Source organism: Leuresthes tenuis, unplaced genomic scaffold, assembly GCF_036924035.1.
Source record: "Leuresthes tenuis unplaced genomic scaffold, fLeuTen1.0.hap1 SCAF_20, whole genome shotgun sequence".
Classification (NCBI taxonomy): Eukaryota; Metazoa; Chordata; class Actinopteri; order Atheriniformes; family Atherinopsidae; genus Leuresthes; species Leuresthes tenuis.
This window is the reverse complement of record NW_027325374.1, coordinates 1,543,880-1,560,368: the sequence shown is the minus strand read 5'-3', so window position 1 is coordinate 1,560,368 and position 16,489 is coordinate 1,543,880. Positions and strand designations below refer to the sequence as shown.

General features: G+C 45.8%; 1 protein-coding gene across 3 annotated transcripts in view; it reads left to right on the top strand.

Annotated features, from left to right (window-relative positions):
• grid1b (glutamate receptor, ionotropic, delta 1b) overlaps positions 1–16,489 on the top strand; it is a 595,515-nt gene that overhangs the window by 542,483 nt on the left and 36,543 nt on the right. For all 3 annotated transcript variants that reach the window (XM_072373293.1, XM_072373292.1, XM_072373294.1), the window contains exons 9-12: positions 11,651–11,752; positions 13,279–13,401; positions 14,095–14,169; positions 14,406–14,748. In XM_072373293.1, coding sequence (XP_072229394.1) covers positions 11,651–11,752; positions 13,279–13,401; positions 14,095–14,169; positions 14,406–14,748 — 643 coding nt within the window. The remainder of the gene's footprint in view (positions 1–11,650; positions 11,753–13,278; positions 13,402–14,094; positions 14,170–14,405; positions 14,749–16,489) is intronic.

Below are 16,489 nucleotides of genomic sequence, written 5' to 3'. Positions count from 1 at the left end.
TGTAAATAAAGCATGTTGTTATGAAGCACTGTGAGAGTTAACGACCTGAGCTACATTTCAATGATGGAAAACCAGATTTTTTTAATTCAGTGAAGGTTGAATAACAGCCTCGGCTCTGTCCTGCATCTTTAATTATCCGACACCCACAGATCGATGTTTGGATGGGTAGAAAACAAAAAGCATGCGCTCACGTGCACACGTACACACTAACTGTCGTCCATGTCTTTGTTTTCTCTTTGAAAAGGCCCCGGAGTGTGTAGCTTTGTGTAGATTAGAAGCATCAAAGAGAAGAATCTGTGAGGAGGAAGGAGCAGAAGCTGAAATCAGCCTGAGGTCGAGTGTTCAGACTGATTTTAGATCGGCTCACATCAGCTTTCTAATTCTTCTTAAAGGCGACTCTTTAAAGGCTTCGTAAACGCGGCGGATTCACTGGAAACGACCCAAAACGCTGCAGTACACATGCCAGGCCTGTGTGTGGCGCTGTGACGCCGCCGCACCAATACACCAAAACCAGAGGAGAAGCCATGGAGCGTATGAAGGCATAGACATTATAAAGGTCTATGTATGAAGGAAGTACAAGCCTGTAGTCGGCCATTGTTGTTGTTGTTATGACCACAGACGTTAGAAAGTTTGGAAAAATAAAAGCACAAAGGACTTGTTAAAGTTTTATTCTTTATATGTCTGTGGTTATGACGCGTCTAGCGACAGCGGCTGAGGTTAATGGTTAGAGAGGCGGGGCTTATACGTCATCGTTTCTGAAAAAATCCGCATTCGCCGTCCACACAACTCCGGGCTATCCGGCGTTTTAGGATTTTCTGGGACCCGTTTTCAAAAAATACCGGTTTCACTCCTGGAAAAAGCCGGATCTGTGACGGCTTAGTATTTATGTGGATTCTCGTGTGGACGGGCCCTTAATTTCCTGAGGTCTTATTGAGATGTGTGAGACAGGCTTTGGTCAAAATACCAGTTGGTTTAAGCACAGCGGCGCTCTGTCTGACCCAAACTGAAACAGCTGTGCTGCAGCACTCTGTTTGGACGGGTGGAGACCGAGCAAATGCTCAGCCCCGAGGCCAGAAGCTACTCCAACCCTCCCAGTGGTTAGCATGTAGCTGTAGGTTAGCAGTTAGCTGTAAGTTAGCAGTTAGCTGTAAGTTAGCAGTTAGCTGTGCGTTAGTAGGTAGCTGTGAGTTAGCTGTAAGTTAGCAGTTGGTGTACGTCATCTTCATTAGCTAAGCTGTTAGCGTTAGCTGCTAGCGTTAGCTGTTAGCTGCTGCTAAAGGAAGAAATAAATCAGTAAATAAACCATGAGGAGTTATTTCATTAGCTAAGCTGTTAGCGTTAGCTGCTGCTAAAGGAAGAAATAAATCGGTAAATAAACCATGAGGAATTGTTTCTCAGATGCTTCCATTTCCCTGCTCTGAAGTTCAGGCTCTGAGAGTTGGAACTGATCCTCTTTGTGGCTCAGTTCCTTCAGTCCAGCGTTGAACTGGACCAAGTTGTTAAAACCGTGGGATGAAAAGTGTCTGCTGCACATTCACAGTCTTTAGCTAACTCTGCTGGAACATTAGCCTCAGATATAGTTTATCCTCTGGGCTCTTATATCCTCTGAGGCTGCTGCTGGATGGAAGATGCATGCTCCTCAGTGCAGCTGACAGCAGAACATTTCCACCAGAAGCTGGCTTCATCCGTCCAGCAGATGAACGGATCTGTGGGGCTTAGCAGAGTGGGCGGGGCTTAATATAGGAGGCGGAGCCAACTTAAGGAGTTAAATGAGGAACTTTCAAAACTACGGGTAACTAAAGATATATTTATATTTTTCCCACTTTCTGGTGACTTCAGACACCAGAATACATGCTTCCAAACTGGGATTTTCCATCATATGTCACCTTTAACTAAGATTCAGGGTGATTCACCTCAGTATCGGCAAACTTTTTTTTATTTTTGATCTGCTGATCGACAAAACTGTGCAAACTCAGAGCATCTTTTGGTCATTCTGCTCGAGCTGATTAATCAAACCACTCGATTAAATCTGTTTAATGTGGCATCAACAGAAAGAGAGCTCACCTTCCCACAGGAACCCTCGATTAGGCGACACGGGGAAGGAGACCTTCCCATCGCTGCCCTCCTCGTCTGATTGACAGCTGATCTCAGGGACACGTGCACCGCAGTGACAGCCAAGTGATGAGGGCTCAGCGCTGTAACTCACACTATCTGAAAGTCATTTTAAATCACCCATCAAAAGACAGGATGAAGAGGAGGTGAAAGTGAGGAATAAAAATAGGGGGGCTGGAGGAAGGGGGGTGCGGGGGAGGTGAGAAACGATGGCAAACGCTGGCATTTGGCTCTGCTGTCTACGGGAGAGAGTGAGTTACAGAAATACAAGTGGCCTAGCCTTTGAGATGACAGGAGGGGAAAAAACAGGCCTGACATTTGAGGGGAAAGGAAAGTGGTGGGAGGAAAGGAATAATGCATGAGCAGCGATGCTGTGGGCATGGAAGAGATTTATCCACAATGTTTGACCTCCGCAGGGAGGGGAGCCCGACATAAAGAGAGAGGCTGGACCTCAGATCTGCCAGCCTTCAACTAAGCCTCACTGAGGATGTTTGAACTGACGATTTAATTTGAGCTTCAGTTCTTCGGGTGGTCTCTTTTTAATGGAAACATGAGACCCAAACAGGATGAAAAGTCACTGAGCTGAGAGCAAACCCAAAGCCATTTCCTGGAGGTGCTCGTTTGCTTTTTTTCCCCACAAAGGGTCTCCAGACGTTTGCGTTGACCTTACCTGACGAAACAGTCGCTGAGCGCCATCGGCCGGTCCAGAGAACGTTTGACATTTTTAAAGAAGAACCTTAATCTGAGCTCTAATGATCAAAGATACAGCACTATATATGTAGTCAGGCAAGGAAATGTCAGTTCTGTTCAGCAGCCAGAGGACACTAAATGAATGAAGCACTTTTTCTGTGTGTTAACTGTCGAAAAACATCTGAACCCCGGCAGAAAGAACATGTCCTGTTCATGTAGACTTCTGTAGAATGAGATGAAGCACAGAATAAGATGAGATAAGATAAGCCTCTGCAGCCTGGAGAAACGCGTGCACACGTGCACGGTTATAACTTGTGGTGAAGCCCCTCCCACAGCTCAGGTGACTTTTTTTTCTCAGTTAAATTTGTTTTGCAACATAAAATCTACGAAAACATGTTAAAAATCCCAACTGAAAAGGTTCAACCTATAAAAATAAAACTCTAAAAACAGTTAAATGATTGAAATGTTCTGGTTCCACATAACAGGACATATAAAAACATAAATATAAAACCAGATAAAACTACTCAGTTCAGTGATGGCAGCAGGAACAAAGATGCTTTTGTTCTGCATTTTGGGGCCAGATGGAAGAAACTTAAACTCATTGAATAAAAGATGGGAAGAAGAATCCCTTGGATTTTACTTTCCTTTGAAGTAACTCCCAACTTTGAACATTTCTCAGCCAGTTTTTGCCAAATAGTGTTCCTCTGGGATCATTTCACTGAGTTTGAAAGGTTAAAGGGGAACTCCGGTGTTTTTAAACCTTATTTCTGGCATGAAATGCGTTCATCTGCTCACCGAGAACAGTTTGGTGAAAGTTGGCGTCCTTCTGAAGATATTTAGATAACTGGAGATCCATATAACGGAGTGAACGGGGCTTAGAGGATGCAGCCTCTAAATAAGGCATTATCTGTCTTTATTTCACCAATACTTTAAGAAGAATGAATGAATGAACGTGTGCTATAGCTCTGTTAGCTCATAGCTCTGTTAGCTCATAGCTCTGTTAGCTCATAGCTCTGTTAGCTCATAGCTGCTGTTAGCTCATAGCTCTGTTAGCTCATAGCTGCTGTTAGCTCATAGCTCTGTTAGCTCATAGCTCTGTTAGCTCATAGCTGCTGTTATGTGGCTACTTGCAGCTATAGGAGAGCTAACGGAGGGATTTCTACACAGGCACTCTACTGGGACCACTTCATCCACACGCCCCCCTGCAGCACAGTTTATTCACTCCGTGCTCTGTGACAGTCGGCTAACTTCACACAGAGTTTGCTGCTGATAGTTTTGTGCAACATGGCAGGATATTTATCAGATTTATTTAGTCTTTTTCACGCTGTCGAGCTGAACATCATTTTTCATACGGAGTGAGTCATCTCACTTCCCTCCTATCTCTGCTTAGAGATGCTTGTGCGTTACGGTAAATAATAGCTGGAGATGACCTGTAGAAAGGACTGCGGCTGAATTATCGTCCTCTGTCCAAAAGTGTCCAGTTTCTGGGAGCATTTCACCCAGAAAAAGTAGATTTCCTGCTGGTTTTGTAAAGCCGACCTCAGGTGTCTGTCAGGCACGAACATTTGAAGATGAAGCAGGTTGGAGCTCTGGAAAGATATTTAGCTTGTTAGCGTAGCATGCTAGCTATAAATAAGCGGAGTTGTCTTGGATTTTAACATTAAAGTGAAACATTAAAATTGTATCATTCAGCTTCAGTCCAAAGTTACCAAAAGGCTGTATTATTTTTCACTTGTTCACTTTTTATTTGATTTGACTGTTGGTGCATTAATGTTAGCACTCTTCTTAGCATTTTCAGTTTATGTTAATGTTAAAATATGGCTTGAATGTATTCTTTTTCAGTTTTGGATTGTTTTGATTAGTGATAAATCGATTAATCGTTTCAATAATCGATGACTAGGCGACTATCAAAAGAGTTGTTAGTTGCAGCCCTAATAGTGTATCTATTTATATATATATATATATATATATATATATATTAATAGTGTATCTATTTTTATATATATATATATATATATATATATATATATATTAATAGTGTATCTATTTTTATATATATATATATATATATAGAGAGAGAGAGAGAGAGAGAGCAAAGCAACAGGTTATTTTAAAAAGAGAACACGGGGTCATAAATGGTAAATAAATGAATAAAAAGAAGCAGACGGTGCTCTCTCCTCACTGTGTGATGCCCTGTAATGAAACACATCGTCCTTAAAGGGATTCTCGAGCATAGCTCGTATTTTTTGTCTGCATCCTCCTATAACGAGCTCCTCTCAGCGCAGAGAAACATGGCGGCCGTTAGTCAGCAGTTAGAAAGACACTCGGCCCAACAGGGACTGTCTGGCATTTTAGAAAATCTATTTCTGCTTCTCATAATCTAATAATTGTCAGGAATAATGGGTTTATTTCAGGCTGATGTGCACCTGGGTCTCATTGGTGCAGAACAGATTTTCTATTATTTTTTTACAGGAAACTTTAGGTGTTGCAGTAAGAAATGTGAGTCCCACCAAACTGATGCAGCTCCAGTAAAATGTAGGAAAACAAACTGCTCTTTTGGGCGCTTCCACAGTAACTGGCAGGCTCCTCCCCCTCCCTCTCTGCTGTGCTTCAGCTCTGTTTCTAAGGCCGCATCAGTCACAAATCAGACTTTAAGGCAGGGGGGTCAAACTCAAATACACAGTGGGACAAAATGTTAAACTGAACAAAGCCGCGGGCCGAGGTTGAACTAATTAACCTTTTAATATGGAACCCAACAAGTTTTGATTTAACAATGAATACTGAACCAGCAAGGCTTAACTTTAAAGTCCAGGCTGCAAAATTGAGTTGCTAATAATAATAATAAAAACATATCAATGGCATATTAAATTAAAATAAATATTGAATGCCTCCTTTCTGTTTGCAGCCTTCTGATTTATGTCAAAATTAGCTTCTTACACAGGCTAATAAATGTGAAAATAAAATAACATAAACCTCTTTTCATCTCCTTTACTTTCTGGCTCCTTTGAGCTGTGTCCAGGTCCTTATATTTGTCCTGGTGTTTCGTTTCATAGTGTCGTCTAATATTGTACTCCTTAGTTACTCCTTAGTTACTCCTTAGTTACTCCTTGGTTACTCCTTAGTTACTCCTTGGTTACTCCTTAGTTACTCCTTAGTTACTCCTTAGTTACTCCTTAGTTACTCCTTAGTTACTCCTTGGTTACTCCTTAGTTACTCCTTAGTTACTCCTTAGTTACTCCTTAGTTACTCCTTAGTTACTCCTTAGTTACTCCTTGGTTACTCCTTAGTTACTCCTTGGTTACTCCTTAGTTACTCCTTAGTTACTCCTTAGTTACTCCTTGGTTACTCCTTAGTTACTCCTTGGTTACTCCTTAGTTACTCCTTAGTTACTCCTTAGTTACTCCTTAGTTACTCCTTGGTTACTCCTTAGTTACTCCTTAGTTACTCCTTAGTTACTCCTTAGTTACTCCTTAGTTACTCCTTAGTTACTCCTTGGTTACTCCTTAGTTACTCCTTAGTTACTCCTTGGTTACTCCTTAGTTACTCCTTAGTTACTCCTTGGTTACTCCTTAGTTACTGACACGTTGGCTCCACAAACAAGACAAACAGGTTTGTCTTTTACATAAACAGATATTCTGTCTCCCACCTGTCCAGAAAAGTTCTATTTTCTGCCTTTCTTTTGGCCATTTTTTGGTAGGTAACAGTGACAGCTGTGGTCTGAGGTCGAAGTGTGGTCTGGGGGAGAGGCGGGGGGCACAAGAAGACCGCTAGCATAGATGCTACTGACACAGAGGAGGGGCGTATCTGCCTCTGTCCTAATTGACTCGCCAAAACAACAAAACAACAGCAGAGCATTGTGGGATTTGTAGTATAAGCGGTGAATGCGGTGTTACAGTCTTCCTGGTTTGTTTGGGCTGGAAACAGGCAGATTCCTCAGTGTTTTCAGGCATCTCAGGACTGTAAACGCTGCATTTCTGTCCTGCAGGCAGCAGACCGACTGTCACTCTGAAGCCTCAGCAGGGACAAAGCAGGTTTAGTCTTTATGGATTATATTTGGTTTATTTTAATGGCCGCTTTGATGGCTGAACAGTTCAGATGAGACGGAGGCAGGACTTGGGGAGGAGTCGGGACTCTAAACTGTGGAGATGAACTATCTGCATTAATGAGGAAGGCCCCGAACACATAAAGAAGAAGGGACTGAGATCATGTAAAGGACAGCAGTGCTGAGAATAGCTGATTATCAAACAAGCGCTGCCTCTTTCCTTCTTCTCCGCCTTCTCCTCTTATCTCCATTTAGCCTCATTCTCGCTGCTTCTCCTTCTCTCAGCTCCTTCAAAGCAGCCTGTTTGTCTCATCTTCACCCCTTGCTGTCAGAAAACACTGACATCTGCATCCATACAGACAAACAACACTCACCCAGGAAATATTGGGTTCTGTAAATATTCTTTTAACCATTTACAACCAGAAGCGAGTCTTTGGATTCTTCAAAGATGTCCCACCAACAAGAAGTCTGGTCAGTTTTCATCCAAAAGCAGCGACTTTGGCAGCTGGTGCTGTGTTTGACCTCCATGCAGCAGTTTGTTTCCTCTGTTCCTGAATAGAAGCAGTGAGTAACCGTCCTGTCTGACTTTACTGCCTGCAGCCTGTAGCTCCCACCTCCTGCTTTGTCTCTATCTGCAGTTTCCTTCTAAACAGAAGAGGTTACAGCACACAGGCTTTCATTTCAAGCTGAAAACTCACCAGATAAGCAAAAGAACCTCATAAATATCTTCCAAAGATGTTTATTTCAGTGATCAGAAGCTGTTTGGATGAGGATAATCTCCCCGTTTTCACTCAGAACCCATCGTGTACGGACATTTTTCTTGATTTTGTCGACTTTTCCTGGTCTTATCACCTCAACTTTGAAAAGTTTGCTCAGCTTTCCTCAAGATATTGACTAACCACAATGTTTTCCTCAACCTAACCGAGTATGTTTATGTATTTAGCAGACGCTTTTATCCAAAGCGACTCCTAAAGCGTTAGGTATGAGATGAACCATGGCCTGCACCAGCAGCTGGGGGGCATGTTGGGTCAGGTATGGTCTGATCTTTCTTATGTTCAGTAATGCAAAGCGGCTGAACGAGCAACCGAGGTAACGGGATCTTTGAAGGTTAGTTGGTCATCAATCATGACAGTTTGTAGCTACCTTTGATGGAGCCAGAGATTCGGTTTGGATGCAGATGCTGTGGTGTTTGGTTGGTTTGGCTGGGAAGACCAGCAGTTCAGTTTTAGGGAGGTTAAGTTGGAGGTGATGGGCTTTCATCCATGTTGATATGTCAGAGACAGTCTGAGATTCAGGCTGAGACCGTGTGGGAATGACAGATAGAGCTGGGTATCATCAGCATAACATTGGTGTGAGAAGCCATGTGATCGGAGGATCTGTCCCAGAGAGTTGGTGTATATGGCAAAGAGAAGAGGTCCCAGTACTTTTAAGGAAGTATTTCTGTTTTGAAACATGGTTTGTGTGCAGTTTTATGAGTAATCTGTCTGCTGCAGCTCAGAGTTTCTCCTAGTTACTGCACGGTCCGTTAAAGGTATCTGTCAGTTACCTCAGCAGTTGATGTATTATCATGTGGTTTCAGGTCATCTATCCACGGCTGTGTTGTATGCGATGTTTTTGTTTGTTTGTGTGTTTGTTTTTTCTCTGCTTGTCTGCTTTCAGGTGCTCCTGGTGGCTCTAAGGCTGGATTCCCCTCAGAGGCCATGGATTGTTGTCTGTTTAGTTTTTACAGGTGTAGCAGCTGGTTGTCTGGTTTTTGTTTCTATTTCTGTTCTGTTTCCTCTTCTTCTTTCCTCTTCTTCTTTCCTTGTCCCCCTGTCCGGTTCAGCTCTATTACATGTTATATATTGTAAACAGAAATAAATAAATGGGCATCAAGGGGAGCTTTACATCTATAAAGTCTTGTAACTTCACATTTTTTCGATTCATTTTTAAGGACCAACCATGAACAGCGGAGCTGATTATTTTCATTTTCATTCTCCAACATTGTCAGGGTGGAACTGGACTCTCTGGAGTCAGAGAGGAGGAAGTTGTCCAAGTTAAGGACAATACTCCGGCTACTAAGTTCAGCAACAGACTCCACAGGAAACCTTTTCTTCCTGAAGATATCAAGCTTCACAACTCCACCCACAGTTAGTGGGTTAACCCTGACAGTTAGGGTTAGGAAGAAAAGGTTTCCTGAACAGAGCCGGAGTATTGGACAACTTCCTCCTCTCTGACTCCAGAGAGCCCAGTTCCACCCGACAATGTTGGAGAATGAAAATGAAAAATAATCAGCTCCACTGTTCATGGTTGGTCCTTAAAAATTAATCGAAAAAATGTGAAGTTACAAGACTTTGTAATGAAGATCGCAGAATTACAGATAATTATGACAGTTTTTTTCAGTCTGCAGATGCTCGTGAACATAAATCTGACAGCAGCATCATCATTAGCAGCAGTTTGTTACAGTTTGCTGTGGCTGTATGACTGTAGGAGCCTGGATGGCTCTGAGCAGAGCAGTCGTTCAGTGTAACGGTGCCAATAAAGACTGTGGCAGAGATTATTGAGCATGTTCAGGTTAACCAAACTTAATCAGAGCATTTTATGCTGCATTATTACGGGTTGGTGCATGAAACTGTTTTATTTTTTGCACTACCGAGGAGAACAGCAAGCCCATAATCATAATGGAAAGCTTTATGTGCAATTAAGCTCTGTGTTTCTTGTAAGGAATAAACACTCGACACAGTCCGTGTGGATTAATGGGGAGGAGACATGCATGAATGTGAAACCTATTGGACCGTCACCATCCCTCTTAATCAATAAACCTGTGCGAGTTCCCTGTGGACGGCCTCGTTTCAGCTGCTCCACAAACTCAGCACAGACAAACAAAACGCTGCTGAGTGTTTCCACGGTGACCGAGACGCTCTCCATTAAAACAGCACTCGACAAGTTAGATATAAACTATGCTGCTGTGCAGTGTGTGAATGGATTCACAGATCCTCCGGCGTGTTCAAATTCACAGTGTTATCGCTGGGTTGAAGACTGGCCCTCAGACTGGTTGGGTATCTGTTCTCTGCTAGCTTCCTTCCGTTCTCTGCTAGCTTCCCTCTGTCCTCTGCTAGCTTCCTTCCGTTCTCTCCTAGCTTCCCTCTGTTCTCTGCTAGATTCCTTCTGTTCTCTCCTAGCTTCCCTCTGTCCTCTGCTAGCTTCCTTCTGGTCTCTGCTAGCTTCCCTCTGTTCTCTGCTAGCTTCCTTCTGGTCTCTGCTAGCTTCCCTCTGTTCTCTGCTAGCTTCCCTCTGTTCTCTGCTAGCTTCCTTCTGGTCTCTGCTAGCTTCCCTCTGTTCTCTGCTAGCTTCCTTCTGGTCTCTGCTAGCTTCCCTCTGTTCTCTGCTAGCTTCCCTCTGTTCTCTGCTAGCTTCCTTCTGTTCTCTGCTAGCTTCCTTCTGGTCTCTGCTAGCTTCCCTCTGGTCTCTGCTAGCTTCCTTCTGTTCTCTGCTAGCTTCCTTCTGTTCTCTGCTAGCTTCCCTCTGTTCTCTGCTAGCTTCCTTCTGTTCTCTGCTAGCTTCCCTCTGTTCTCTGCTAGCTTCCTTCTGGTCTCTGCTAGCTTCCCTCTGTTCTCTGCTAGCTTCCTTCTGGTCTCTGCTAGCTTCCCTCTGGTCTCTGCTAGCTTCCTTCTGTTCTCTGCTAGCTTCCTTCTGTTCTCTGCTAGCTTCCTTCTGTTCTCTGCTAGCTTCCCTCTGTTCTCTGCTAGCTTCCTTCTGTTCTCTGCTAGCTTCCCTCTGTTCTCTGCTAGCTTCCTTCTGTTCTCTGCTAGCTTCCTTCTGTTCTCTCCTCGCTTCCTTTTGTTCTCTCCTCGCTTCCTTCTGTTCTCTGCTAGCTTCCTTCTGTTCTCTGCTAGCTTCCTTCTGTTCTCTGCTAGCGTCCTTCTGTTCTCTCCTTGCTTCCTTCTGTTCTCTCCTCGCTTCCTTCTGTTCTCTGCTAGCGTCCTTCTCAGCTAATAAGCCGACTGATTTCCATTAAAATGCTAAAGTGAAATGTTCCCTTGTGTTTGTTCCGCTCAATATGTGAACTGGCTGCCTTGTCCTAAGATGCTGTAGCATTGATGTTGTGCTATCGTGCTAAGCTAACTGGCTTTTACAGTGAACACACTGTTCAGTTTTTCTCTTTTCTTTGAAATGCTCCCAAACTTTAGCCATTTTTCCTCCTTTTTCTCTGATTTTGCTCGTTGTTTCCTCCGGTTTCCTGCATCAAATCAAGCTGCTACAGACGCAGCACGTTGTGCGACAGTAATAACTGTCCGTGTGAAACAAGGCGACCGCTGAGCAGAACATGTTAGAGCCGATCATTTGCTTTTGAGTTTTGAATGCGTGACAAATAAAAAGGATTTTTAATTATTGAGACATTGTATTTATTATAATAACACACACTGACTCGCTGTCTGAATCTGAACAAATGAACTCTCAATAACTCTTGAGTTACTGTTCCTGAGTGGGTCGTGTGGGGCTGTGTGAGGGTTGTTGGCGAGTTCAGGAGGTTCTTTGGGACCTAATTAGGTCGGCTTCCTTTTGTGCCTGACTGAAACTGAACTGAATAGAAACGCGGTGGAGTGGGTCGTTGGCAAGCTGCAGCCTTATTCTCTGTGTTTTGTTTAATTTGCAGCACTGGACTGAGCCGTTGTGAAAGCTAATGAAACCGGTGAATAAATGTTAAAATTACAGCCTGCGAGCGGCGTTCTTTAATTGATGGTTGCACTGCCTGATTTCTCTGAACACCGAGGACCTCTGACATGCTGCTGCACGCTTTGTTAATGCCGTCTCCTCTCTGTGCAGCTGGCGACGTGGGACTCGGTTCACGGACTCAACGGCAGTCTGAAGGAGAGTCGGATAGAGAACGGCATGCAGGGCGTGACCGTGAAAGTGGTCACTTTACTGGTAGGTAACAGTCAATCCTTCTCAAAGTCTGGCTGCTGTTTCCATCTGAAACAGCCACCAATACATCAGAATAAACCCATATTTCTTGTCTCTGGATATGACTGCGAGTACAGATGCTGTAACATCTGGTGCGCTGAGAAAAGCTTCACCAGGAGAACGCCATTAGGCCTTATTTTAACAGTTAACATTGACATTTTTCCTGAATCATACAGTATTTATATCCCGACCTTCACCAAGTTTGTAGCTGCATTCTGCAGAGACTTTATGGCCTTTTAAATGTGACACAACTGTAGTTTTTCGACTGATTTACACCAATAACATCATAATTATCTGGAGCAACCCAAATTTCAACACAGTTTTACAAGATTTTTGTGTGTTTCAAAGCTCCAAAAAGGTAAAATAAATCATGTGAAACTCGGTTAAACACAATGTTCAGTTGTTGGAGTTAATATTCGAGTTCACCGCTCGATAAAGTGTTCCTACTTTAGCTCAGAGTGCTTTATTATTGGCAGATTCATCTCACTCATGCTACACCAGGCAGAGGTTTCCTCCCTCCAAACTTTTTCTTTTCAGGCATTGATCCAGCACTTTGGCTTAAGCAGCTCTCCCAGTCAGTGTGATTAGTTTAAGATACAAACAGCCTAAGCCTGTGATCCCAAAACAGCAGCAGGTTCTGCCAGCGTCGACGCAGGCCTAACCAAGCGAGTCTAATACCTTCAACCTGCGGCTCGTCCCCTGCAGCTGCAGCACTTCCAGGCCTCAGCGACACACCTGCAGACTCGCACCACAGAGCAGCTCCTGCTTTGGCATCGAGTGAAATCAGCCTCACCGAGCCATAAGTTTCACTGTGACCTGACTCCGTAAACACACCTGATTTCCATACTTCAGCTGTTTTTCTGTTTTCAGTTTACAGCCAAAGTCCCCCCTCTGTTCATTGAGCTCCTCTGGCTGCCCTTAGCCGCCTGCATCAGATCCAAGTCCCTGATGTTAGCTACAAAGAGCTTAATGGAACGGCTCCATCTACTTGAATGCTCTTGCAAAGGCTTCTGTCCCAACTGGGTCCCTCCGTTGGTCCCAGGATTGTCGTCTAGCAGCTCCTACACCACGCCTAAGACAATCCAAACTCTGTTCATGTGTCGTCCCACGATGGTGGAATGACCTACCGAGCGCTACCAGAACAGGGGCGTCCCTGTCTATCTTCAAGAAGCTCCTGAAAACCCAGCTCTTCAGAGAGCATCTCCTATCCCAGCACTTACCTTGTACTTCCCTCCCCCCTCTATCTCTGCTCTTTATCTTTCTGCTCTTCCTTCTATGCCTGCACCCTATCTCTACTCTGTCCCCTCTGACAGAGTCGGACTCCTGGGTTCCTTCTATGTAGCTTATTGTTAGCTTTTTATAAAGCTGTTATATCTTCATCTGTAAGTCACTTAGGATAAAATCGTCTGATAAATACAGAAACATGTTGATGGTTTCCTTCAGTGCTTTCATCCTCACTAACAGCCCCGACTCTGTCTGACTTTACTCAGGAGGATCCCTTCGTCATGGTGGCAGAGAACATCCTCGGGCAGCCCAAGCGATATAAAGGCTTTTCCATCGACGTCCTGGATGCCCTCGCCAGAATCCTGGGCTTCAAATATGAGATTTATCAGGTGGGACTCCCAGTTCAGCTGTAAATGGATTCATTCTGACTCCTGGACAGTGATGAGACCCGAGTTTACCTTTTCATGTGTATAATCAACATGATATGAATACTCTGATGTTATGATTAGCAACACCACAACACCGAATATAGTCTGAGTTCCTTATTTCTCCTCAGAAGCTCATTGGTTACCAGCACCGGCTCGTCATGGGTCAGATAGATAGGATGCGACCTCCATAGCTTCAGTATTTATGACTCAAAAAGGCTGGTCCTGAAACAGCTGACAGTACAGGATCTTTCACATCAATCAGCATGGTGCCTGGCAGGTGAAGTCGATCTTTGGTGAGGCGTTCCTGTGTTACTAAGCAACGAAGAAGGTTTTCTGAGGGCCCGATGACTCTGTTTGAGCAGCTGAGACACGGTGGTGTTGCTGAGGAAGGGGACAAAGTGTGTAATACCACAGGGAGCGTTCAGAGGGCCTCTAAAGTCCAGACCTTATGGCTTTGGCTGTTTTGGGTCTGTAATTCTTTTAGGTTCCAGCACCAAACTGTTATTTTATCCCGGCTTTCAGGCATGTTGAGCATCTGATGATGTTTAGAGCTGATGTCTCCTTTCTTTGGTTGGTTACTTTTGCTTAAATGAGCTCCTGAACTGATGGAAAATGACTGAATTTAGTCACTTTCTTTCTTTCTTTCTTTCTCAGGTGGCAGACAGCAAATACGGCTCCCAGCTTCCCAACGGCTCGTGGAACGGGATGATTGGTGACCTCATCAACAAGGTAGAACCAGAATTTATCGCCACTTCAGATGAACCGACATGAAATAACTGAAGGCCCATAAAGCAGCAAATTCCATTAAAACTTGGACCCAGAAGTTTAACGGCAGGATTTCCAGCTGAGATGTATTCACACGTGTCAGCCTGCTGCTGACCATCACTCACTCTGTTTGAGGGTTTTTAGGAGCCACACAAATCACAGCAGAGCTTCTGATGGGTTTCCTCTTCCTGTTCCTGCAGAGGGCCGACCTGGCAGTGTCAGCCATCACCATCACGCCGGAGAGGGAGAACGTCGTCGACTTCAGCAAGCGTTACCTCGACTACAGCGTCGGCATCCTGCTGAGAAAACCCGAAGAGAAGATCAACATCTTCTCCCTCTTTGCTCCCTTCGACCTGGCGGTGTGGGCCTGCATCGCCGCCGCCATCCCGGTCGTCGGCGTCCTCATCTTCCTGCTCAACAGGCTGCAGGCTCTGCGCTCCTGCTCCTCCCAGAATGCACCACCAGGCCAGCTGTCTAATGGCGTGGGCTCGGGCACGCTGCACAGCGCCATCTGGATCGTGTATGGAGCATTCGTGCAGCAAGGTGGGTGCAAGTCATGAAAGGTGCGCTGAGGTTTGTAACCTGGCGAGGCCCGACGCCACGGGTTCGAAGAACAGGCAGAACTGCAGGTCCGTCCGTACGAACCATCGAAACCAACACGGTAAAACGCAGCTTCAGAGGAGAACGGGGACGATGAAACTGTGTTTTTATGCGGTTTGTACTTCCTGCGAATGTTCTGAAGCTGCTCCAGTGGCGTCGGGCCTCGAGCCCGGTCCTCCTGAAGCGCCGGTGTGAACGCTGATGATGCTGTGCTGATGTCACAGTTGGCCCCCCCGGCGTGAAACTCCTCCAGCTGTCAGTAAAGTCTGAAGTTATGACTACAGATCACGCCTAAAGCCAGAGTGGAAGAGCTGCAACGCTCAGGAAGTTCTGCACGCCGTTAAGCAGCAGTCTGCACCGTCTGAGGCCGTTAAGTAGCAGTCTGCACCGTCTGAGGCCGTTAAGTAGCAGTCTGCACCGTCTGAGGCCGTTAAGTAGCAGTCTGCACCGTCTGAGGCCGTTAAGTAGCAGTCTGCACCGTCTGAGGCCGTTAAGTAGCAGTCTGCACCGTCTGAGGCCGTTAAGTAGCAGTCTGCACCGTCTGAGGCCGTTAAGTAGCAGTCTGCACCGTCTGAGGCCGTTAAGTAGCAGTCTGCACCGTCTGAGGCCGTTAAGTAGCAGTCTGCACGCCGTTAAGTAGCAGTCTGCACCGTCTGAGGCCGTTAAGTAGCAGTCTGCACCGTCTGAGGCCGTTAAGTAGCAGTCTGCACCGTCTGAGGCCGTTAAGTAGCAGTCTGCACCGTCTGAGGCCGTTAAGCAGCAGTCTGCACCGTCTGAGGCCGTTAAGCAGCAGTCTGCACCGTCTGAGGCCGTTAAGTAGCAGTCTGCAGCGTCTGAGGCCGTTAAGTAGCAGTCTGCACCGTCTGAGGCCGTTAAGTAGCAGTCTGCACCGTCTGAGGCCGTTAAGTAGCAGTCTGCGCCGTCTGAGGCCGTTAAGTAGCAGTCTGCACGCCGTTAAGCAGCAGTCTGCAGCGTCTGAGGCCGTTAAGTAGCAGTCTGCGCCGTCTGAGGCCGTTAAGTAGCAGTCTGCACCGTCTGAGGCCGTTAAGCAGCAGTCTGCACCGTCTGAGGCCGTTAAGTAGCAGTCTGCAGCGTCTGAGGCCGTTAAGCAGCAGTCTGCACCGTCTGAGGCCGTTAAGTAGCAGTCTGCAGCGTCTGAGGCCGTTAAGTAGCAGTCTGCACCGTCTGAGGCCGTTAAGTAGAAGTCTGCACCGTCTGAGGCCGTTAAGCAGCAGTCTGCAGCGTCTGAGGCCGTTAAGTAGCAGTCTGCGCCGTCTGAGGCCGTTAAGCAGCAGTCTGCGCCGTCTGAGGCCGTTAAGTAGCAGTCTGCACCGTCTGAGGCCGTTAAGCAGCAGTCTGCGCCGTCTGAGGCCGTTAAGCAGCAGTCTGCGCCGTCTGAGGCCGTTAAGTAGCAGTCTGCAGCGTCTGAGGCCGTTAAGCAGCAGTCTGCAGCGTCTGAGGCCGTTAAGCAGAAGTCTGCAGCGTCTGAGGCCGTTAAGTAGCAGTCTGCAGCGTCTGAGGCCGTTAAGTAGCAGTCTGCAGCGTCTGAGGCCGTTAAGCAGAAGTCTGCAGCGTCTGAGGCCGTTAAGCAGCAGTCTGCACCGTCTGAGGCCGTTAAGCAGCAGACTGCGCCGTCTGAGGCCGTTAAGTAGCAGTCTGCAGCGTCTGAGGCCGTTAAGTAGCA